General features: G+C 38.5%; 1 protein-coding gene across 1 annotated transcript; it reads right to left on the bottom strand.

Annotated features, from left to right (window-relative positions):
- Positions 1–1,018: 1,018 nt before the first annotated feature.
- SLC6A19 (solute carrier family 6 member 19) lies at positions 1,019–24,739 on the bottom strand. Its single transcript, XM_074824421.1, has 12 exons — positions 24,482–24,739; positions 16,266–16,406; positions 14,577–14,714; positions 13,123–13,304; positions 12,216–12,326; positions 11,350–11,462; positions 8,941–9,069; positions 7,252–7,408; positions 6,349–6,553; positions 5,381–5,540; positions 2,946–3,108; positions 1,019–1,712 (listed from the first exon to the last, which is right to left on the bottom strand). The coding sequence occupies exons 1-12, from the start codon at positions 24,681–24,683 to the stop codon at positions 1,503–1,505; spliced, it is 1,911 nt and encodes a 636-aa protein (XP_074680522.1). The 5' UTR covers positions 24,684–24,739; the 3' UTR covers positions 1,019–1,502.
- Positions 24,740–25,995: the final 1,256 nt, after the last annotated feature.

Raw genomic sequence — 25,995 nt, forward strand, 5'->3', positions numbered from 1 at the left:
GCACTTACAGAGCATCACTGCTGCCAAGGCACGCTCCACCATTGCCCCGCTGCTGCTGCGCTTCGGATCAGGAGGTGCCCTGTTCTGTGCAGAGGCTGTTCTAGCAACACACTCATTTTCATAACTTCCACTCACAGCCAACTGCTTCCAACTTGGTTGTACTCATTCTCAGTGGCTGAGCTTTTTCTCGGCAGGAAAAGCTGACAAAAATTGCTTTTCCCATTACAGAATCTTTAAATAGTTTAAATAATTACTCACATTCAAATACTTTAAAAAAAAATTAAAATTGGAATGCAAATGAATTTGATCTTTCAAGAAACATACAATGCCTGGTACTTTACTCTCTATTTAGAGCAGATATACTCTGTAAAGATACACTCTAGTGTAGATATACCCTAAATATCCCTATTTCTTGTAAGAAAGTATTTTCGTTATAAGGGACTGTGAGGTTGTCAATTGGATCAATTCTTGTCTTAAAAGATGCATATAGAAAGAGGTGCAAAGTGATACAAATGTGTTGCCTATGTACAGGGACAGTTGGATGTAAGTGACCACTTATTCAGAGAGGACATTTACAGTGTCTGCTTCTGGCATTCAGCCAAGGTGCTCTAATGGTGCCCTGTCCTCTCTCCAGTGACCACATAAGGAACGGGACTTAGCTCCTTTGGGACACATGGAAATTAGAACCCTAAAATAGTTGTAAGGTAGGTGTGTGTGCGCATGTGTGCATGTAGTACATGAACCAGAGCTACCCACCTTGATTGTGACAGATGAGGGCAAGAAGCTTTGCACCGCTTGGGTGCCTTGGATCCCCCACCAGCATGGACTTCCCCAGCAAGTGGTGCACCGCTTGCTCATCGGTGCCAGAGAAGGCAGATTTTGCCATTTCTTGAACAGCTGCAGCCCCATTGCAAGATTACCTCTTCTGTCATCAGCAAAAGCACCGCTATCTGCTGGGAACTTGGAAGTAATAGGTAATTAGTAAAATATCCAGAATTACAAATGAATCAAAATGCCATTCTCATACTTAGAAAAGTTTTTATTAAATATTTTAAACTTCTGGATGAGACAAATAATATTGGTGGCTTTGTGCAACACAGTGGCATGTAAAGTAAAACAATTTAATGTGCAAGAGAAGTCAGTATTCAGTTATCCTCCATATTGGCCACCCAGTGGGAATGATTGGACGTGGAAGAGTCACTTACGGTATGTCAAGCGCAGTGGATCCCCAAGCAGAGAACTACAAGCTGGCTTCAAAACCAGAAGGAGGACAAATGACTTGGTCTGGTGCCCCAGTCACTTGCAAATGTGGCTGTTTTGCATCCAGGATCCAAGCCATTAACTCTTCACAGTGCATTGTTTTGTTAAGCAAACAATTGTTTACTTGGAAACAACACATAGTTATCCTTTTATGAAAATAAAATTAACTCTGGATTCTTTAAAAAAAAATATTTTTACTTTTCTCACTGACAAAGCATTCTTCCACACTTTAAAAAATAGTTTTATACTGAATACTTTAAGTTTCCATTAACAGAAGTCTCAGATGTGGAGATCATAAGGCCCTCACGATCATTTTTTTTCTGACAACAATTTCTGATGGCTTTGTAGATGGCAAAGACAGGGATGGCCAAACTAGGCACTCCAGCAAGGATTACAATAATAGCATACACCCAGCCGGGATATTCAACCTTCTGTGTTTTGGGGAACTCCTCCTGAAAGAGCAAACAGTCGAGTTGTAGAAAGTCATGAGGAGCAAATACCTGAGCCCATGTACACATTCAGTAATTCAACAGACCCAGAACATAATCAGAACAATAGCTAGCCACAATGGCACAATAATTTGCCAATTCCACAGCAGTTTACAGCTCAAGGTTTCCAGCCTCATCTGTTTTGAACTTATTTTTACTTAAAAGCGATGGAAAGAAGATGGTATGAAGAAAGCAAAAGCCAGGAAGGGAGACTGGTGGGACTGCTCCTGGCATGCTTCCTGGGCACAAAGGAGTGTGGGCCTGGGAAGCTCACAGGCCACCAGGGCTTGGTGGCCAAACAGCCTTTGGAAGCCTAAAATCAAAGAGTGCAGGAGGGCTGAAACTTTATTAAGAAGGAAGTGAGGTTGCCAAGGAGGAGAGAAGAAAGCAGTCCCATTTCCCCATCTTCCTTTCTCACCCTTTCTGTCTCTGTCTTATGAAGATAAAAATTCACCTTTACAAATTAAGTGTGCTGCATGACTGTTTTTGCCTTAAGGATGGTGACTGGTATAAGGCCAGAGAACAAAAAGCCGAGCTTCCCTGCTGAGCTGGCAGGGAAGAGATGGGGTGACAGAGACAATGATGGGACGATGGGACCCACATTTTTTCTAATATGACCACCTCTGTACCACATACAGCTTTTTATTCTGCAAGGGGAGGAAAGGAAAAGTAGGTGACATTACTGCAATTATAATTTAAATTATACTAATACATTGGAAGAGGAAAGAAGAAATTTGTATATTAATATTAATTTCTTCTGTCAGTAATGAGTAACCAGCACTACTGCAGTTCTGTGATTTTGAATCTACACAGAAACCAGTGCAAGATCAAAATGACTTCACAGATTTGGTCCTCTGTCAACATAGAGAGGTTGTGACATTTCCAGCTCTTCTATAATCCCTACTGAGAAACTGACATCTGTTTCAGTCTTGCCTGACAACTGGACTAATATTTTGGTTTTGCTCACTTTGGAAAAGTTACTCAGGTGTCACTATATGCTAGTTGCAGGCATCACACCTGAATTTAGGACTTACTATTCTAAATGTGTTAATTTTTATTATTACTTTATGTCTTGTAATAAGAATTTTACCAGAAAACTGTTTCAGATGGGAGATGAATATTACTGACTGTGTCTCTTACATTAAAGAAGAATACATAAAATAATTCTAAATAAATATTCTGGTTTTATATACTTACATAACTAGGGTCCCAAACGCTGTAGAGCAGTTCTTCATTGACTTTCACCACGAAATAAAAGAAGAAGATAACTAACATAATGAGAGGACTGATGACTCTCCAGGTGACCTGCCAGAAAATATTGGGCTTGTGTCCAATCATGAACTCAATATCCTTGTTAAACCTAGAAACAAAACCAGGAAGTTCAGGACATTAAAAACTGGTCAGGATCAAAGGATGCCTGCTCATAAACAAGGAAGTCCAAACTACCCCTAGCTGTTCTTCCCAGGACTTTGCTAATGTCAGTGTGAAACAAGGATTGATAACAACATCAGGAGTTAGACCTAAGTAGTTCAAATTAAAGCATATATCATTGCAAGTCAGGAGAATTATTTTTAGAAATGTACTTTCTTCAAGAAGTCTATGAAGCACATGCAACATGAGAGTCAATGCAGATGGACTTTCACTATAACATATTGCAGGATTGTTTCATGATTTGTTTGATAAGCATCTCAGAGCTGCATAAATTAAAAGGAATGACACAATAGTAAAAAAAAGCAAAAGCAAATTGGAGCAATTTTAAAAATTAGATTCTATGTGTAATGTTTGCTTAATCTGGATTTCTACCAGTTTTCCCAGGTTGAGTACTGAAACAATATTTAACTTTACATATTATTAAGAATAACATTAAAAGCACCTAAAAATGTGTCATTTTCGTTATTCATAAAGCATGCAGTGGACAATGGGGCAAAAGTGTCTCCACAAGAAGAAACAGTCCCTGTATTAAGAGTGATACTGTCTGCATCAGTCCTGAAAAAATTTGTGACCTCTATATATGATGCAGCACCATGTGAACACACTTCTTAAAAAAATAACTATTTTGGAAGTTTGGGGCTTCTGTTGTTAGTCCTCTTGTCTGTCTTTCCTGCATATTCTATGGGGATAAGTCTGAGGGGACTATGCAGTTGGTCCTACAGCTATGAACAACACACAGAATTCAGCTGAGTCTCAATTACTATGTAAATTTATTTTGTCTTTTCATCCCTAACTTCTAAGATCTAGGTATCATTCCTAAAATTATATGGAGCCCTATGTCCTGATTGCAGAACACGTCCAGGTGTAGTGAGTGTCATGGATAACATGCAGGTTCTCCTTCAAGCAAGAGAGCCATCTTTTTATCCATGACCCTTTCTCAGAAAAAGGTCACAGAAACTCATCTGGAGCAGATAACACTACTTTTGGGCAGCCCTGATAAGCTCTGTACTCAAAGACAACCACAGTGATGTGTACTGGCCAGGAACATGAAAGTTTAGTGTGAAGCTCTTTTCTGAATCAATCCTCACCCCTCTATGGCCTCAGCCCATGTTTGTGTCCTGGGAATAGTTTTGTAAAGTGTTCTGTGATTTTAAAGGTGAAAAGTGATCAACACAGACTTTTCTGTCCTTAACAAATTAAAATAAGTCTTCTTTCTCTAGAGTACTCCCTCTGCTTGTCTAATTTACCTAAATTGACTCATGCCTCCTCAGGTAATATAAAACTCTAAGTATGGGAAGGCAGGCCACAAGGGCATTCACCCCATCACCAGGACCACCACAGCGGGAGGGTCTGGCACAGGTTCAAGCAAAACCTATGGGTGATTGAAGTCCCCATGCTTTTTCATATTTCTTACATATTAATTATGAACAGAAAGATGGTGAAACTCTATTTATTACTTCTCTAGAAAGTTGATAGGTTAATTACTCACTGTGATAAAGTGATAAAGTCCTGAATCTATCAGCTAAAAATATAGCTCAGTAACCTTGGATTTGCATCCTGTTGTAAAACAGTATCTGCAGCCTGCCTGGAATTCCCTGCTTTGGACAATGTCATTCAGCATTCACTTTAAACACTCCTGGGATATACCTCTATTTTGAACTTTCAGCTCAGTGCCAATTGGCTTGTACTTTGCTTCTGCTAATTAAATATTTGATGCAATTATCCTGAAGAGGACTTATTGCAAATGCCACCATATTTAAAATGTAAATCTGCTATAGTAGCATTTTATAATTGGTGCAAATACATACATTCTGATGCCTGCTTTAAAAATAAATTATTTGCTTTCATATTAATATACTTTAGGGCACTTGCTAATACTTAATATTTTCTTGCAAAGTCTTAGGCATGTGTTTATTTTAGCTGATTGTTATAGAGCAATATCTATTATAATGTATTAATAAAAAAGTGGAAATCTTTCATGCACAAATAAAAATCCGCACCATACTCTTGACAAAGCATCTTTTCTTTTTGTTGAGAACTATTTAAAAACCCAAGTCAATAAGCAACCCTAAACTAATTTTGCATCATTTCAGTGGTTTCTATAACAGAAATGATATGCACTGAGGTGTAACAAGATTGCAGCTATACAACTAATCAATTTATGCACTAGTTTCTAGTAATGTTTAACTAGTATTTCATACCTGTCTATTCCGTAAATGTAGACGACTGAAAACATCTCAAAAAATGCAATTATTAGCAGGGGAATAGAGCCAGCAAAACTGTCAAATAGAGCCAGCCAGTAATTACCAGAATTCAGCACAAAAATAAAAGCGATCAAGTAAGACCCCACACAAATGAGACCTGTGAAAAAAACAAAACAACAGCACACTTAGGCAAAGAAAGCAAAAGAAAAAAAAGTAGTTAGTTTCCCAGTAGCTAGAAAGCTTTATAAGTAACTTTTAGTTCAGCTGCAGCCTGAAGGTAACAGTACTCTAAGAAGACCTGTTTTTATGCAGGTAAGAACTCTACGGCAGAACTCTCCTGATGTTGCACAGGTGGGAGATGCTGCAAATGAAATGGGAGAATCACAGAATCATCTAGGTTGGAAAGGACCTTGAAGATCATCCAGTCCAACCGTTAACCTAGCACTGACAGTTCCCAACCACACCATATCCCTCAGTGCTATGTCGACCTGACTCTTGAACACCTCCAGGGATGGGGACTCCACCACCTCCCTGGGCAGCCCATTCCAATGCCTAACAACCCGTTCTGTAAAGAAATGCTTCCTAATATCTAGTCTAAAAAGAAGATAGTCTTTAAAGAGAAGACTGAAGAGAGAAAACAGGTCGTCTTCCTCCTAGTCCGTGGGACAATGTTGCACTGAGAGGAAATGTGCCCGAGGAAGGACTCGGGTCCTCCAGCTTCCCAACAGAGAAGATGATAATCATCATGAGCAAGCTGATGGACAAGCCACAGGTTGAGCAGCTCTCTGCAGGCTCAAAAGGGACCTCACAGGAGCAGCCCCTTTGGGGGACATGAGAAAACCTTCAGTAGATTATCAAGGAGTCTTAGCACCATGCCAGATCAGAAAGTAGATGGGTTGATTTTTCAGCATACAAGCTATTCCCTGGGGAGGGGGAAGGTCACTTGTCACTAAAAAAGCACTTACCAGTAACAAGTTCCTTAGGAACTTTGGGGGGTATAATCTTAAGATCTTGTAAAGGTACAAGTACACCTTCCATATTTCCAAACATAGATGACAAACCCAAGCAGAAGAGCATGATGAAGAATAGGATGGACCACAAAGGTGAGACAGGCATTTTGGTGATAGCTTCAGTGAAGACAATAAAGGCTAAGCCAGTTCCTTCAACTCCCTGTGGAAGATTTCAGAGGCTCACTAACATGATGTAGCACTTAAATTTACATTGATATTCACTAGAATTTGTGTATGTTACACTATATCACAGTAAGTATGCTTTTTGTTTCACAAAGACCTCCTAATGCAGCAATATATTTACTGTAATTATAATACAAATTCTATTTCATGGAATTTTATGGACATCTATTTTCATTTGTAATTCACCATCTTTTTAACCAAAAAAAAGGTACACATATTTAGCCAAAAATTGTTGTAACTTTTTCACCCTGGTGTCAAGGTCCAGTCTTTCTGTGTTGTGACACATGGTACTGATGAGGACAGGGCTTGCTCCAGCTGCTTCCTTGTGCTGGAAGTCTCTTTCCTAGTCATCTTGCCCCACCATGGCTGCAACCAGCTAGTTCCAGAGAAATACCCACTGCTATTTTGCGCATAAGGCCAGCCTAGAACACTTGTGGGTTTAGCTACTAATCTGACATATTGCCAGTACTTTTCAGTGGAATTAAACAGTTTGTCTCTTCAAAAGAAAAATGGGGTAAACAAAAGTAATTCTTCAGTCCAACCCAATTGCAATCAACCAGTGAAAATATAAAAAAACCCAACAACCTCATAAGAAAAAGCATTAGGCAATTAAAAAATTACTATGCATTCCTACCATATTTATGGTATCACTATGAGTCAGGGTATTAAACTTACATCATTCAGGAAACTTTCCAGGTTACAGGTCTCAAACTTCAGGCTTGCAAAAGTCATCGGATCAGTCATGTTACATAGCTGCTGCATTTGTTCAAAGTTATCTTGAGTTACATTACCTTCTGGCAAATCAAATGCATTCATCAGAGTAAGAATATTTCTGAAAAAGTTAAATACAAGAAATTTGAAATTATTTACTTGTAAGCATCCTTAGGATCCTCAGGATTAATTTTCATCATCAAGGAAGTTATTAAGAGCACGGTGTCTTTTACAAAGATACAAAGGAAGCAATATTTCTGTTGCTCAAGATCAGACTTTGAGATTGGGAAGTCCCGTGGTTTTGTGCATGTGCAATCCTTTCTTTCTCCTTCCAAGGTGAGTCTGACACTGTCTTTCACAGCACAGCTGACAGCTAAATGGACGGGCAGTCTAGGGACCTGTGCAGAAGTTAGGTGCCCATCTTTGCACTGCAGAATGGGCACCAGTTCCTAGACTGGGCAGCTTCTGGGAATGTGTAAGGTGTCTGCAGTTAAGTATCATGCACTTTTACAGCTGGTGTGGAGGAACTTGACTGGAACCCGCAGGGTCTGGCAGCCCCATTTAAAAGGAAGTCTGAATTGCTCTGGTAAAGTTAAGTACATCTGAAGAGACCTAAGTATTTAAATTCTCCAGGAGGCAACCTAAATACAGAACTGACACAGGGACCTGAGTATATTACATTCATGCCATATGTCAGCTCAGCAGGCATCGATCACTGTGAATTCTGTATAGGTTTTTTTTTTTGGCAGAGTTTCTAGACAATTTTTCAGTCGTTGGTAGAGCTTCATCTAATAAATTAAAATGGGAAGAATTTCATTAATTAATTTGGGTAATTTCCCAATGTAGCACACAGAGTAACTAGCAGTACCTGAGGTGCCTATGCTGGGGTCCAGCTGTGACCAGGACTCTGCAGGACTGCCAGAACTGCCTGGTCACGAGGAGCTTTCTTAAAATGATCAGTGTTTTCAGAGGCTCATTGCAAGTGATCTCCAAGGCAGAACTGCATAGTTTGGCCACTATGTCAGGAGGCCTTTGAGGATTTGACATCAGTCATAGTAGAAATAGTGGCAGCAGCAGCCTAGTATCCTTTTTTGTTTGTTTTTGAAGTAAGTAATGTAAAATCCAGTATTTCACAGAACCAGTTTTATTGAAACTTGCTTTATCCAGTTAAGTAAATACATTCCTTTGAACATTTCATATCCATTGTTGCAAATGATTAATTTTTCACATTTACCTCTAAAATTATAGATATTCTAGCATGTTTTGGTGAAATAATGTATCACAAACTGAATCTAACTTTATGTAAATAGAAATTGTTACATAAACTGAAGTTATATTTGAAAGAACTGTTTCAAAAAACCACATTAAAATATGGAATAACCTCTTCCTCCCTTGTTACTTTTAGGAAGCATCAGGAAATAATGTGAAATATGGTTGCTTATGCAACATCTATCTAGGATGTTCAAATACTTATCACTCCCTATGGGGCTGTTGCCACATGATTTAAATTTTTTGAAGTCATGAGTGGTCTGATACCATGTGGGTCAGGAGTTGCAACTGTCCAGAAATAATAAAACTACTATCATCAGGCTAACATTGCTGCCCCAGCCAAACAAATACCTGTATATTCTGGGGTTTTTTTTAATAACTTACTTGTCAAAACAGTCATCATATCTCTCTGTGGCTCTGAATCCAATGATGGAATATATAACAGTTGCTGCATAGATGGATGTGAAACCATTGATCACTGAGATAATCAGGGCATCTTTCTCACAGTTATTGCTGCAATTCAAAGAGAAAAAAAAAGAATGAAATTCAAACACATTCCCAAAATAAATATTAAAAACTGGCTACCAAGACTAACAAAAAAGTAGTCTTCAGACGCATAGGTACACCAGTATGTTCTCTAAGAATCTACAAGTACAGATGTTAAAGATAGACATAGTGAAATAAAAGTTGATGACTTAAGCAGTTTAATACCTATGCTTTTTTTTTTTTTCCCCCCCTCAAATAATCCTATTCATAAGGAATAACTGCCTGAGTTGTTTCCATGTCTGGCTCATGGAAAGTGAAACATGAAGGGCAAAAAAGTATGTTTTCTCCTTTTCATGCCTGACACGCATGTGTGCAGACACACATTGGCATAAGCTGTATCTTACTTGCTGGGATATTCTGCTGCAAGGTGAAAGATTTGCATCTGAATTCAGACAGTCAGGAGGGAAAAGCAACCAAAAGTTTCCACAGCAGTTTGGTATAGTACAGTTGCAGGAAGAGTTTTGTTTGATTATTGGACCAAATGTGGTTCAAAATGTTCTCGAGTTTTGGAAATACAATGGAATGTTATGCTGATAGGGTTGGACAGAGAAGCTATTACATTGTGAAAGTTAAACTGCTTTGTAGAGATTTCTCTGCTGCAGGCACTTGCCAACATATCTGTGTAAGATGAAAAAATTGCAGAGCCAGAAAGAGACTTTCATTTGAGAGAGAAGATAAAGAATCAATATTAAATTAGTTAATGGTTTTATGTGAAGGCTGTAAAGCTCTAGCTATTGTATTTCTCTTGGGCAAGAGAGCACTATTGAGATTAACTTGATGTTATCATATTTAATTTTCTGATCACCTTCAAAAGTAAAGGAAAGACAAGCCTGTCCAACCAAGACCTGTGACACTGTGAGCTTTCCTTATTTATAGTGTTGCTAACAGGTCTTTATGGGCAGAAGGTATTGAACTGAAATTCCTTGCTGTACTCTCATGTCAGTTTTTTCACTGTAACATGAGGCTTGATAAAAATATTTCTTTCCTTCAGAGAAAGTAAGATGCTCAAGCTCCTCCTGGTTGCGAATGAATGAATGTCTGATGACATTGAAACCTCACAGTATTTCCTGAGATGTTTATACTCCTAAACCATCTGGGAGCAGAGTTACTCACAGCTGGTCCAGCTAGTGCTGGACTGCAGGTGGCCCAACACCACAGTATAACGCTATGGTATTTGCATGTTTTTTTCTTATATCTCCATGTGAATTTCATTACTTTCTGCACTTTCCTCCTTAAATCATGAATCATTGAGAACTGAAAGAATGTGGCCTGGTGCCACAGCCCTGTGTGTTGGAAAACCAGAAGGACACTGCTCCTTTTCTCTGGGTCTTTTGGAAAGATGTAGAACATTCTCAAGCCTGCTCCTCATGGTTTTGGGAACACTGACTTGGACCTGAAGTGGGGCTTGTCACCTTGCACTAAGACTCTTAGGCACCAAAAGTTCCAGACAAACTTTTGAAAAATATCTGGAATCAAGAGTGGTGGCAGGGAATTACAGCAGTGACTGAAATACTGGTGTGGTCAAACCTAAGACAAACCTGAAACACAGATTTCTGAATGCATGACCAAACCAGATAATCCAAACTTGATTTGGAGACTTTTATCAAAAAATATTATGTTCAGAGAATGCTTCACAGTTTGTCTTTCAAGAGGACAATGCTGAAGGAATGGAAGGCACCAAGAAACACTGGTGGTTGCTCCAATATTTTGGGAGGGTGAGTGTAGAATATAGCACCATGTCGTAATTTGCTGACTGGGTCATTCCCTGGGTAATGGGAGTTTGTACTCCATCTTTTTCCTGGCCCCATCAGATATATAAAGAAAGAAACTGAATTTGAATTTCAAAACTCCTAGATATATCTTCTAATCTCTAAGCTAAAGATTTAAACTGTGGTCTGTAAATTGCTTTGAAATGTGTGTACCATCACCCAGCCCCAACAGTGTGGAGACCAAGGGCAACACCATGCATTGAGCACTCCTGCAAAGGAAGCTCCTGATCATCAGCTGGTGGTGGGTAGACAGTTCCCTTCTTTCTAGCCAGCATCACCACGTCTCTCTGCAGGAAATCAGCCAATACCGGGACCTGAAATCTTGGCTCAGGATAGCTAGGATCAGAGATGTACTTTACATGGTTGAGGGGATGGTGCCCCAGTCCCAAGTAATTATTGTGTAATGATAGGGCAGAAGTGAACATGCTTCATTGCAAGAATGATATATATAAAATTTGGCTTTCGCTTGGCTACTTACTGAACTGAATTGTAACTGGAGAATGAAATGAGGCCGCCAAAAGCCAGGGAGAAAGAATAAAACACTTGAGCACCCGCATCCAGCCATGTCACTGGGTTAGCCAGCTCGTTAACCTGAGACATCAGACATACAGCTTTAAGCATATGCAGCATTGTTATTTAGACTGAATATGAGGGATTTAAAACAATAATTAAAACAAGAACATTAATCATGCAGAACTCACCATTTTTGAAGAATGTTAACAAATAGGTCAATACTTTTGTCAAACTTTTTTTTTTTTTTCCCAGAAAGAATATCTATGTGTAGGTTTTCTACAAGTATTTTGAAAATTGATAAACAAATTACTTCCCATAGCTGACAGCTGCCATGCCTGTTTCCAGAAAAGGTGTTTATTGTTTAGCATTAATAATGACCATTCAGTGGTCTTTTCATGGAAAATGAAACCCTTTTTAATTTTTCTTAAAAACTGTTGTATAGTTAAACCATTCTCTTAGGCCTTTTGTCCATATAGTCATACTGATTAGATGGGTTCTACTCCCAACTGTGTTTTAAAGTTAACTAGAATACAGGAAAAGAAAGCAAGCCCCCTTATGGCAACCCCATTGCATTGCTCTGTGACCATCCTCCCATTTTTTATAACAGATCTAATGGAGGGGTGGGGATAGAGAAAGACAGGGACAATGCCTGTGTATATGTATACTTTTTATATCCAGTGCAAACGATTGACCTCCCAGAATCAACATTTTAAAGGTGTCTGAGGTATAGTTAGAAAAGCACCAATGGAGGGGACTAATTTTCAATCAATTTTTAATTACAGAGAGAACTACATGGTGTTTCACTAAGGGAATAACCATGCAGTGACTTACATTTGGGGTGAAGAGATACACAATTCCATTGGTTGATCCTTTCAGTGTCAAGCCACGGATTAGAAAAATGGTAAGCACAAGGTATGGAAGAGTTGATGTTACATACACAGCCTGCACAAGAAGCATGTAAATAAAACACTTAAATAAAACAGAACACTTGAATAAAAATAGCACTGCAGGGTAGAAAAGAGGGGAATAAACAAGGTACTGTGACTAACAATAATGGCACGTTTCAACTGACTCACAATTAATGTACTACAGAAAACTGTTCAAGAAAAATAGTATGTGCAGTACATTTTGATAATAAACATTTTTACAGTTATAGTGCTTTATTTAAGACAAATTGTCATTGTTGAAATTCAACTCAAATCATTCAAAAGCATCATAAAAAATAATCTACACCCTGAGATCAGGTTGAGGCTGCTGATGCAAGGACGGGCTCTTAGGGCTTCTCTAGGCAGCAGAATATTGGACATTCTTTTAGAGAGATAATATTAAGGACTAGCACAAACCCAAATAAATTTGTACACGTATATTTTGAAGAGAATGGCCATAGCAAAAATACAGAGTCCCTTGATCCTGTATTAAAGCTTAAGGTTGATATTAATGTTAAGGGGGTAATACCTAAAGAATGTTTTACTTGGACCTATAAGGACAAGGAAACCAAATTGCTCACAAAAATCTCCACATAAATCAAATCAAATCAAATCAAATCAAATCAAATCAATCAAATCAAATTCCATTTCATTCAGTTTCTTTCTTCAAAAAGCAGCCCTAGTGATGACACATGAAATTTTAGACATGGTTTTACTCAAGAAACAGGCAGTTTCTACAGTATGATTAAGTCTGTATGAATAAGAAATCACACCATAATGAATATCACTCACACAAAACCAAAACAGAGTACCTTTCCTGTTGTTTCGATGCCTCTGATTGTGCACACGTACAGTACACCCCATGCACATGTTAAACATAGCAAAAGCCACCACTGTATAGTGCCTGAATTGTCAATGGAAGTGGAGATGTTTAACGTTTCTCTGTACCAGAAAAAATCTACAGGAGAGCTCTTGGCACACTCTTCTATGTAATCTGTAACCACAAAATGGTTGTCATTCTGCATGCTTTTTTTAAATTGAAATAAAGAAAAATAATAAACAACAGTATTCTAAATTATACCACCTAACGCCAAGAATTTGTTGTTGGCAAATTTCAGATTCTTAGAGGCTGGTTCCATGGAAAAATGAGAGATTTAAAAGAGGATTTTTTAACAGGGATTTTAATACAGATTTTATTGTTATTTCTATTTATTCAACTTTGCAGATAAAATCTTTGAAGTTTGCTCAAAGACTCTTCTATATTTATGAATTTTCTTTTTTCTTACAAAAATGTGAGGTTAGAAGCATCTTGTGCCAAAGAAAGTATGGAGAGGATTCCCAAGCATAAATGCATGTATATTGTATAGAATAGTCTTTTTTAGCAGAAGAAAATCAGTTAGGCAGAAGCTTTTCAATGATTGTACACTTCCTACCTCATCTTAAAAAAAAACCCACACAACTTTGGGCTTTCCACATGCATTCTGCTCTTTCTTGCCTGATGGAGTGTGGGCACCTGCCCACACCTTCCTGCAGCCAGGCAGCTCTTTCCCTCCCACATCTCCTTCAGATCAACAATACTTTGTCTTTCTGTTTTGAAGGGCATCATTCAAGGTCCTGTCAGCACAGGTTGGATTCTCAGCCCCCTGCAATGCGCTGACCTGTGCAGTATTCTGCCCTGGCCTGCCCTTAATGAGGCTTTTTAGACTTTTTCTGGGAGGGGAGGAGCGGAGCAAAGCTCTCAAGAGCTGTTCACTGACCCACCAGAAAAATCTGTTTCATGCAGGGTCGACTATGGAAAACAAAGCTGCTGTCACTAAGCAGCCTCTAAGGAGCTATAGACTGTTGTCATATTGAGAGTACAGATGTTTCATATGTATTATGTATCTCTTCTTTTCTTTTTTTTTAACTTTTCAATATGCTAACGGAGGGCTATTGGTAAAGAGATGGATGAAACACATTGTCTAAATCTGGAAAATGTTAATGTTTATGCTAGACTTGCACTTTGTGAATAATCTGTATATGAACACATCTGTCAAAATCAACCCTGAAGTTACATATAAAAAGTAAAAGTTTTTCTCAAAGTTTAAGCGTTGATCACATTTTATATAACGTGACTTTTTACAAACACAAGTATTAAAATAGCACAATGTTCCTGACAGGCTTGCTATGCCTTACTGTTGCTTTATAGAAAGAGGTTCAGTTAGGCTAATTGCTAGAAACAGAAAAATGTACTGTGCAACAAAATACAATATTTCATAAAATATACCTGTTCTGTTGTCATTGAGAGGACAGCTACTCCAAGGCAGGGGCTCTTGGAAGGAGTTGAAAAAATACCACATTACCCAGGCAATAATAGTATTATAATATAAACCCACCAGGAAGGATACAAACATTGCTGCTATGCCTGAAAAAAATAAAATCAGAATACAATGTAAATTTCAATACTCTTGTCTTCAGGGCATATCCAAATATATGGTAAGAACCTCAACCTTTTCCTACTCTTCTCCCCACCTTAATGCCATGGATTATAGCCTTTACCCTCCCCTCTCTTTGTTTTGGATGTAGGTTTAATCACTGTGAATTTGTTACCTAAAGGTTAGTCAGGTGAGTCCTACATAGATGTACAGCCTAAAACTACGCTGGGACTGAAGCTGACACCCCCCTAGGAACCAGTGTTATGGGTGGACTAACTCCCTACAGACACTACACAATTCTGTTCACAGTCTTGCCCGCTGATACCTAGGGAGTTTGGGATGCTGGGTACATGTAAAGCTCAGCTGACCTAGGATTTTGCCTAAATGAGACCCAGATTGTCTTCCTCTTCCACAACATCACTGCAGAGGTCAGCAGATGTGTTTGGCTAATCTTTGTGTGTAGGATGGATAGCTGCCAGGAGGCACAGTCTGTGAAAGGGTACAGGATTCAAGCTGGTATCTCTCCTTCTCCACTTGCTCTCAAGTAATCAATCTCTGGTGACTTCTCTGGCAGAGAGTAAACACTAATGATTAGCTCCTGAGGGCTCTTAGTTTCTGAAGAAGTTTGAAAAATTCCAGATGCAATGAACAAATCTCTTTTGTAACTGATTTACAGATACAGTGGATGCCAACCACAGTCATAACTGGTTGCGTTTCTTCCCTTTCGAGTGTGTGGTAATCACAGAATAGCTGAGGTGGGAAGGGACCTCTGGAAGTCATCTTGTCCAGGCCCCTGATCAAGCAGGGCCACCTACAGCTGGTTCCCCAGGACCATGTCCAGGCAGATTTTGAATATCTCTAAGGATGGAGACTCCACAACCTCTCTGGGCAACTTGTGCCAGTACTTGGTCGCCCTCCCAGTGTTTTCTGATGTTTAGATGGCACTTCCTGTGTTTCCTATGTACTGAGGTATCTATCTGTGGAGTTTTTAATGCTGTGTGCATCGTGCTGCTTTTACTACATTGTCAGATAGAGTGTTTGAATACTCGGAAGTCTAATACAGATATGAAGAAGCATTTTCTGCAAAATACCGTCTCCATGGCTTTTAGCGTGGTACCTCTTTCAGATGTAAGAAAGTAACATTACATGGACCTAAAGTCTGGTAGACCAGCCTAGAGAAAGATTCAATTATTTATCCACAGAACAGTTCCAGAACAAATTTTTGGCACACTTAATGTTTATCCTGATAGTAAAACCAGCCAATATCAGTAATATAGAAAATATCTCTGAAGACTGAAATTGGTCTCAAATTAGAGAAAGACTGGACCTATAGTACCTGGGAACGTGGTCACACAATTGTCCTAGTGCCTTATCATGATTAGTGTGACCTATCGATGGAGAGTTAGTGAGAAAGGAAAAGGAATAGATCCTAGAATCTCTTACTGCACACCGGAATAAAATCATGAAGCTTTGCTCTTAAGATTATCAGTTCAGAGACTTGTGTTTTCTCAGGTGGCTTTTTGCATCCTCTTCAGACTTACCAACCCCTTTCAGGGTAGGGTGGATAGAGCTCCAGACACCCACACTGCCTTTCCTCAGCCTTTGACCAATGGCAAACTCAAGATGAAGCAGGGGGATACCCTCCAGGACTAGCAAAATCAGGAAAGGAATCATGAAGGCTCCTGAAATGGATAAGAAAAAAAAAAAAAAAAAAATGTTTCTTATCAGTGGAGTACTACAATAAAGCACAAACTTCAGTTCTGAGGGTTTTTGAAACATCAGGTGACTTGTAAGCATACTTGTGGAAACACTTCTCCAGTTTCTGAGCAATGGTTTTGCCTGTTTGCCCAAGCAGGGGACTTCATTATATATGTGATTTCAGGTAGGAATTCTTATTCTTCCCAAGTGACAAACATAAACACAAATTATACAGTCCCAAGGTTAAACTTTGAAGAAGCCACATTTGGATTGCAAGTGGAGGAAAGGTAGTTACTTTCCTGGAATGTCTTCCTTTTCTTTCTGCAAAAGATTATGGTTTTATAATTGTGAATCATGCAAATTATATGAAGTAGTTGAATGAACTAAGCAATATGCCTCAAAAGATTAGGCAGGAGCCTGGGGCTGTCTATATAAAATAACCAATAACTTTCTGGCAACTGCATTCAACAGCTTTTATATTTGAGTAGAAGAGATCTAAGTTCAGGGTTCAAACCTTGTTAATTATGACAAGGCTGGTTAGTATAGGACAATTTTTTAAAATAATTTTTTTCCTGAATGAAGTGTACCTCGGACGTGGAGATAACATATAACACCACAGTGGAATACCAAAGTGCAGAACCAAATGCTTGAAAATTGTTACATGCTAGAAATATGGTTATCTATCATTACAAAAAGTCTTTAACTTCCTAATCATAGACAGTAAATCATCTAACTGCATAAAAAAAATGCAAAACCGTATGTAAACAGTTCAGGTTTGGATATTTACTGACTTCTTCCTCACATATGCAATGAAAATCAGATAACAGTGAAAGAGGAAATTTGAAGAATGGAAATTATAGTTTTGAATTCAAAGCAGTTGAATGTTTTTTTGAAGAGCTGAACTGCATGCTTTTCTGCTCCATGGGGTATCTTCTTGATATTGTCTACACCAGACATGTAGAAATGAACATTACTGAAGAGTCTTCATTTTCTGTGCACTTCAATAAAGTCTGCTGAAAACAATAGTGTTTTATCAAATGATCACTATTATAATGAAATCAGCCAACTATGATTTTTGCTTTCCACTTCTATGGAATTCAAGTAATTCTAGGTACTTACTCGTCTTTTGTTGACATTTTTTAAGATTTATTAATCAAAATCAGTAGTTTTGAATATGTGAAATGCTCTTCAAAATGCTGAGCGCTTTGAAAATGTGCATGCCACACATCAGGTTGAATGACTAATCACTGATGCACTAGCAAATATATTTTTTGTTGAAGCCAGTTGCCAAAGGTAGCTGTATAGACATGACATTCTAAGGCTTCAGTAAAGCATGTCATTTAGCAACACAAAAACTTACTAAAAATGTAACACTTCTCAAAAATAGTGTAGGTCATCTTGTATACATTAAAAAAGTTATCACTGAAAAGCAGAGACTGACAAACTGAAGAGGTTTCAAAGGAGAGACAGAAGAATAACTGACTTTGGATATATTTTTTATTAGTGAAAAACTGAAGGACTTATTACAAATTGTTATTTGTAGAGAAGTTTGCTAAACTTCCAATTCTGCTGACTCTTCCTCTCTTTCTTCTGTGTCAGTCTATCACCTTGGGAAATGGATAATATGGACATCTTCATCAAGGAGCACAGTATTCCATTTGTTTTCTTCCGCATTTCTCACATCTCACACTCCCTTTTCCAGAGACCATGTAGTCCTTTCAAGAACAAAAGCCTTACCTTAGTGGGGAGCAGCTACCTGTTGGATCTAGGAGCCTCAAGTTGGTACTCTCTTACCTTGGAGGAAAGTGGTTATTTTGTAATGCTAGAAAAGAATGAAGGGTGGTCTATCCTGGATTTGAGGAAACTGAACTCCTCCAGACGCAAATTCAAGTTTAGCACTGTGGTCTTAGCTGAGATATCATTACAAATGGTAACAGTGCTAAAGCAATCACTTTCTGACTCATGTCTTGCTGAATATGTATTTTCATATCACAAACAGGTGAAACATATATGGCATATTTGAATTTTAGAGGGACTAGGATCAATTCCAAAAAAGGTTCTTCCCCTCTGTCTTCCCCCCACTTCAGGGACTTCTACAAAACTACGGGCAGCAGGAGCTTCTAATGTCAGGTGTAATGGGGCAGTCCTCTCTCCATGCCTTGTTGACTAGCTGCTGAAAGGCAACTATGCCACAAATGGTGATATACTCTTTAGCTGCCTGTGCCCCGGAGTCATTGATGATGCTAAAGTCTTACCTAACTCTGGCAGAGGTTCTGGGATTCATTGAAACTGTGTCAGACTCGGTCACTGCAAGGAACTGACTCCCTCTCTCCTTTCAGACAGTTTCTGGCATTTCTAAAGGTTTGTCTCATTTGTCTGTATGGACTTGTTTATCTGTGTTGGAACGTGCACTAACATGCATGTAAGGGCCTCTATTCATCTGATTAGATGTGCAGTGCATGCAGCGTTGCCTTCAGAGAGTTTGTTCTCTACTGATACCCCACCCTATTTCTGTGAAAAACACCTCTCTCAACTCTTTTATTCTTGCTTTCATAGAAAACAGGATTTTTGCACTGTAAATGATGAATGCCCTCTCACTGTTGATTTCCATCCCCCTACATCCCAATGGCTTCCTTCCTACATGGGAGAGTCAGTGGGACAACCTCCACACACAGAGCCTCTGGCCTTCCACAGGGACAAAGTTACTTATCAACATGTGGAGCTGTAAGCAGCCAGAAATATGTCACGTGCTCCAACCTCATGTCAGGCTGGCACACAGTCTCCCTCTTGTTGTACTCTGTCCAGGAGCTCTCATGAGGGTAAGATGAGATAAGGACAAGATAATTGTTTTTATACCAGCAATTTTTTCATTCCAAAGCAGTCTCTCTTTTAAGCCCAAGATACCTCCTAAGAGTCTGAAACCTGACCCTACAGAATTTGTATGGTTGCTCCATCTGGATCTTTTATTTTTATCTCCCCTTTCAGATGCAGGATAGGTCTCTGCTATACCACAATCTCGCTTCCCTCTGGTAAAGTCCTTCCTCAGCACTGGTAGCAATTAAGTCCAGAAGATGGATCTGTACAGCTACCTGATTCAAATACTCCTCATTTGCACTCAGGGTAAGTCCTTGTCACCCTCTGAAACTCAACCTGCAGTGATTTTAGATTGTCTCTTGAAACTTAAGAATGGACTAGCACTTAATTCTGCTAAGGTGCATTGCTTAACCATCTTTTCTCCTAACGGAGACTCATCACTTTTTTTTCATCAGGTCATAATAAGATCGCTTAAGGACTTGATTAGAAATTTTCCACCTGGTCAAAGATCTTGTTGCGTAAGGAAATACACAGCCCTTATAGTCCTTTCTATCTATGACCACTTGTTTCTTATCATACCTGTAAAAGAAAAAATTTTTTTCTGTAGTTACCACCTCTATTAGCAGAAGGGAGGGAAGATCGGGCAGTTTCCTATGAAACATTAGAAGCATTTCCTTTAGAAGACATTCAAAGGCAGTCTCAACTTCTCACTTTCAGCAGAAAGCAGGCTGATGGATATTCTGATTTGGGTTCCATTTTTTCCATGCTTGAGACATTCTTGTAAACCTTAAATGCAAAGCGCACCTCCACTCACACAGCTCTAGCAGTCTGAGTAGACATCATGCCTCATCCTCCAAGACAGTGAGATTCTGCAACAGCACTGTCCCTACACCATAACTCTCCCCGTGGACAGCACAGTGCATCAAATTTGCTGCAAGACTCTCAGAATTGAACCATCTTCTGTGGTGGACATGCCATGAGCACTCTATCAGCCTCATGGGATTTCCTGAGATCTCGAGATACTTACAGAGGTACCTTTATTAAGATGTCCTAAAAGAAGTCTTTAAGTATGACACATCTTTGATAGAGCAGTCAGATAGAGGGACTCCATGACTTTCCTTGCACAGCCACAAAAAGGGGAAAGGATGCCCTTCGTGGAGCCACATGGAGAAGATGTGTTGTCCAGCTGTGTGCTCACAGCTCCCCAGCTTCCTCACTACCTTGGAATCACCAGGAAATAAATTTCAGGTTCTGGGATGGACACAAACGGAGAGGGTGGGTCTCTGTCCACCCCTTTTGTTATCGCAAAGTACATGGTGTGTGTATACACCTGCATTGCAGAATCTATATCCCTGTGCAAACAGATACAACTAAAACATTTCTAGCTTGAAGGGCTAGCCATGTATAGCATGGTAGCTCTGCTGAGTTAAAAATGCAGGGTGTGCCATGTCAGAACTGGACAAATAAGTAAAACTACTTCTAATTAGCTGTAGGAATACTGGTATATTTTCAAGAGGAATAAAATGGCAGTTCATTATGTAGGCCACTTTTTTCTTTTTCTTGGGTTCTTCTCTTTCCATGGTTCAATTCTAACAGCCAGCTCAGAAATCCAACTCTGCTGTGTTTTCCATTTCTCTCAATTTCTCCCCAGCTTTTCTGATAGAAGCTATAATGGAAAAATAAGTGATAATGCTCTGCAAAGCTGCTATATGGGACATAAAAAAAAAATCAATGCTTTTTAAGCTGTCCCAATTTTATGAACCTAACAAATAAACCAATGATCTGAAAATAAATGTTATATAGATGTATATAAACAATGAGTAATCTTCCAGTCTGAAAATCTTTCAGCTGAGATATTAGATTCCTATCCTGTTTCAGTACTGTATTTCAGAAGACATAATATTTGGTTTGAACATCTGTATAGATATGACTTTCTCTTTAATCTAAGAGTTTCTAATGTGAAATCGAAAAAAAATATTACTGCTTTCACATAATTCCTCATAAAGGGAAGACAGGCAGACTTTAGATGAAGATGTTTTTCTGTACTGTCATATTTTTTAGACTTCAATTGTAGTGAGGGTACCGGTACCAGTGAGGACCTGCTGATGTCATTACTGTCACTTCATTCAGTGTGGCATGCACAGAGATGAAAAAGTTGTCCCTCATGCAGCGGCAAGGTTTACTGCAGCCATATGCGAGGTGTAGACTTAAAGACTTTTTTTTTTTTTATCAATGGTTCAAACATTAAATATACATCCTCTTTTTTATAATACTCATCAGGATGAAACAAAAATGTTTAACAGTTGATTAAATGACATGTTGCTCAATAAAGATTAAACAAAAACTATGTGCAATGTCAGAGATAGCTATAAAATGAAAGGAAATTTCAATCTCATTAAGCTGGTGAAAGCACTGAGGCAAACACTGTAGCTTTTACATTGTGTATATATTAAAATCTAGTTCACCTGTGGTAATGATGTACTTTACAACTTTTAAGATGTGAAAAGGATAAAATGTGCTTTACTAAATTTTACTGGGGTAAATACTCAATTTTTTAAAACATAAACTCATAATCTATGACAACACAAGAAAATAAATTATATAACCTATTTCTTTTTGCATATTTTGGTATCACAGTGTTAAAGCACTATCATAGTGTCGTGTTTAGGAAGAAGCAGCCCTCAAATAATTCTAAATTTAGGTTCAACCATCTGAAAGGAAGAGTTATCTATTAACTCAGTGTTCTTAATTACCTTCACTATAGTCAATTTGCAGAGAAAAAAATTCACCTTCCTTGAAGTCCAAGTACTACAAGGGTAAATTTTGTACTTCACTATAGTCCATTTATGTTTCATGAGGGATATAAAATGTGTAAACACTGATTCACAAAGTAGGTGGACATCCAACCTCATTTGGGAGTGTCCTTGCTGAAATGCTTTCTACACCCCTGTTACCAGACCTCATCTGTATTAAATGACTCCAAACATTCATCCATATAACTCACATTTCAAAAAGAAAGAAGATAGCGAAGCCAACCCTCAGAAACCGTCTATGCAACCTTGATTCTGCATGCACCTTATGAGACAACCTCTAATTATGTGATCACATAGGAATTCTCATCCTCTGCAGATATTTATTGTGTGGTAAATGGTGGTATTTTTTCTGTCTCTTAATGTATGGTCATAATCCACCATCATATCCAAAGTGAGCTTTGGGACTCTATAAAATAATCATGTCAGGGACAGACTGAGGAGCAGCATAATCCCCATCTCCAGTGAAAGAGAGCAGCAGCAGGGATCCCTGCTGCTCTGCACCCAAGAGTCAGTGAAGACATATCTTGAAGACACGAAGTGTGAAGACATACACCTTCCAGGGTAAAGGCACTGGACTGACTAGGGGAAAATGGAGCTTTGTCAGTGCACTCATAAGCGTGGTGTATGCTTTGTATTAGTTAACTTGGCAGAAGGTGCACTGCACAGCGGGGAGGGAGGAGGGATTGCACAACAGCTCTCCACCCTCACGTGTGATGAAGTTAAGAAGTCCTTTCTAAGAAGCTATGGGAAGGCATTGCTGCTTGCTCTTATGTATTGATATGAGTCACAGCACTTGGTGTTATGCAGAAGAATTGATAGAGAAAGTAGAAAGTCTGTCTACAGGAACACATATCTGTACAGATTAGCCCAGTGTCAGCTACGTCATTTCTTTGCTATGTGCTGCCTTTCAACTTCTGCCTATAATTTGAGTGAGAGAGTCCCAGGGAAGCAAGAAGCAGGGGATAACTCTTGTAGTGTTCCTGAGCAAGAACAAGGCCACAGGATAATGAGAAAGAAAATATATTTCCTGCCAAAGGATAAATTAAAACACAGTAGTGACAGACATGCATAAGCAATTCATAAATCCTCACTGACATCAGTCAGAAAACCGTGATCCATACCATAACAAATTGCATTTGTTGGATGTTCATTTTTCAGCTGCATTTTATATGGCTAGAACACAAGGGAAAGGAAAGATAGAAAAGCAGCAAAATGCCTATTAAATAACTCTGAGAAACAGGGCATGTCCACTTTCTAAGACTACGTGGAAGAACCCAGTAAGTCGACGAGTGCTGTGAATTTTGGAGATATCCGTTCACATTTTCAAATTAAAATTGTCACACATGGAAAGGGAGTTAGATTTTTTCTGTGTGTCTTGTAACTTTGTTACAAGAGTTGGCTGTGCTGCAACTGACCTTCAGGTTGCACTGCAAACTCTAAACACCAGTCCATGGTAAAAAAAATCTCAATGTTAAAAGCATCTTTTCTTGCAGCTGAGTCATCTGTTTTAAATGTCCCTGAGTTTGTACCAGCAGCTCCCCACAGAGCCCTCCTTGGTCCCTACTCTAACTAAGAAGAGCAATTTTTAAATATCTCACTGTGTACATCTAATGAAAATTACTTTGAAATACAGTTCCTTAAGCCAGAAGTATTCTTTCAAGATCAAACATCACAAAGGAACAAACACTTTTTACACATATCCCAGAGTGAAAAGCAGATAACAAGTAGATAGCAGGCAGAAAAGACTGTCAGAAAATGAGACATTTATGCTGTCATATAAAATTTAAGCAATGGTTCAGCTCAAGATCATATTTAAAAACAAACAGCAAAGCAGTGAAACAAAATTTTAATATGGTCCTTCAGTCCTAACCTGAACCCTATAGAGTCACAGTAAATTATATGGTAAATAGCATACATTTAGATTTTAAATTACTTAATAACACCAACTGCTAAAAACATATTATTAACGTTAACTACTTTCATGCTGTTACTCCTGTTATACATTTCACACACACTGACCCTACAGCTGATACACAGATCAGTCCAAAACCAATGAAAACCCTATTATGAAAAGACCATTTCGGATTGTGATCAGAATCATACTCACAAATAGCTTTTTATTTTTAAACATACATTATATATATGTATGTATGTAAAGTAACATTAGTTTTAGATTAGTTTTAGATGTTGACAGTGCAAGATTGATGCCATCAATCCCCTGTCCTGAAATGAAAACAGTTAATTTCTTTTCTTCCATCACTAACATAACTTCATAACCTGTGAAATAACCTTATTCATTAGACAGTCTGCTGGAGATAAACATCACCATTCTTCTAGAAACTGACCAGGTCTAAGCATATTCCATTGTTTCCTAAAAGAGACATTAAACCTAGTTTACAGCCAAAGTTATTTAAGATATATTAAAGACATACCTCCTCCATGGCTCTGACAGAGATATGGAAACCGCCACACATTTCCTAAGCCCACACAAAACCCTACGCACGTCAGCATATACTGAGCCTTGTTATCCCATTTTGGTCTGGAGTCTGCCTCTTCTGTCTCAAGGACTTCAAGTTCTGAATGGGAAGGTATTCTGTCCTCCAGGCCAGGATTGGGCAACTGTAGCTTCACCATATTTTAAATTTCCTGACTGAAAACGCTGCCCCAGTGAGGAGATAATGAAACAGGCAGCTACTCAGAAATCTGCACAAAAAGAGAACATCTATTTGCTGTCTTCAGCTATATATAGTGAACCTTTGGCACTAAACTTGAAAATGCAGGCTTGTGGTAAAAAGAAGCGTCAGCAAATCATTCGATTGACCAAGTCAGCTCTGACACTTATTAATGCTTTATCTGTCAAGGTTTTATGGAACAGTCTGTTCATCTAGTAGAAGACATTGATTTCAGCTAATGTAATTCAGGAGATAATTTGGCTATAAACTGTAATCACCTATAATGTTATGAAACACCCCTTGCCACTCCCCTGTTTAAACTCCCTTAAATACATATATAGCCCTAACAAATATGAAGTAAAAAGATTCCACTGGCCTCAGACTGAACATAGAGGTTTCATACTATTTTTTATCAGGCAGAGAAACTGCTTGTGACTCACTGTCACATTCAGTTTCCCATAGTGTATGCTTACAAAATTGTATATTTTATTGTAATACTTTACAGGACAACTTTGTAGAGTAGGGCTGATGGTTGGACTCGAGGATCCCAAGGGTCTTTACCAACGTGAATGATTCTATGATTCTATGATTCTTGATAATTACCGAAACATGTTCTTCCTTCTCTGTAAGAGTTCTTACTCTACTAAATGCTCTGACAAAAAGGATGAAGAATGAAAAACATTATAAAATCTGACCTTTAAAATTGTAAGTGTAATCTGCTTACCCTAATGCCTCTAATCATTATAGAACAAGGTCTGAAGATGTTTGCATCTTTCTTGTAAATGGGCTTGAAATCAAAGGTCCCTTCACATTTTCAATCACCCTATGATACACTGGTCAAAAATGAAAAAGAAACACTGGTTAACAAATTTCACGGGTACTACTTCATATCCTCATTCTTTCAGTACAATCTGTTCCATTTGTACCTCAGTGTTATCAAAAGGTAAATACTTGCCACTGAAAACTATATATAAGATCTAACACAGTATATGTTGTAAGAATGGATTTCGTCAGCTAAGTCCTACAGGCTCAGTTTCATACAGTGATACAGGGTGGTCAAAATAAAGAACTACAATGGATCTTGTAAGTCCAGCCCCTGCCAAAGAAGGTGAACACACCACAGCATCCCTTTGAATCATGTTGATTCAAAATTGATTTTTTTTGCATTACCTATTTCTAAAAGGATGGCCTAGAATTTCTGTCCTCTTATGTCCCAGTAAGGCTATTTATTATCTCTTGAATGGAAAAGTTACAAAAAAAGTCTTCATCCTTGA

This window comes from Strix aluco, chromosome 1 (assembly GCF_031877795.1).
Source record: "Strix aluco isolate bStrAlu1 chromosome 1, bStrAlu1.hap1, whole genome shotgun sequence".
Lineage (NCBI taxonomy): Eukaryota > Metazoa > Chordata > Aves > Strigiformes > Strigidae > Strix > Strix aluco.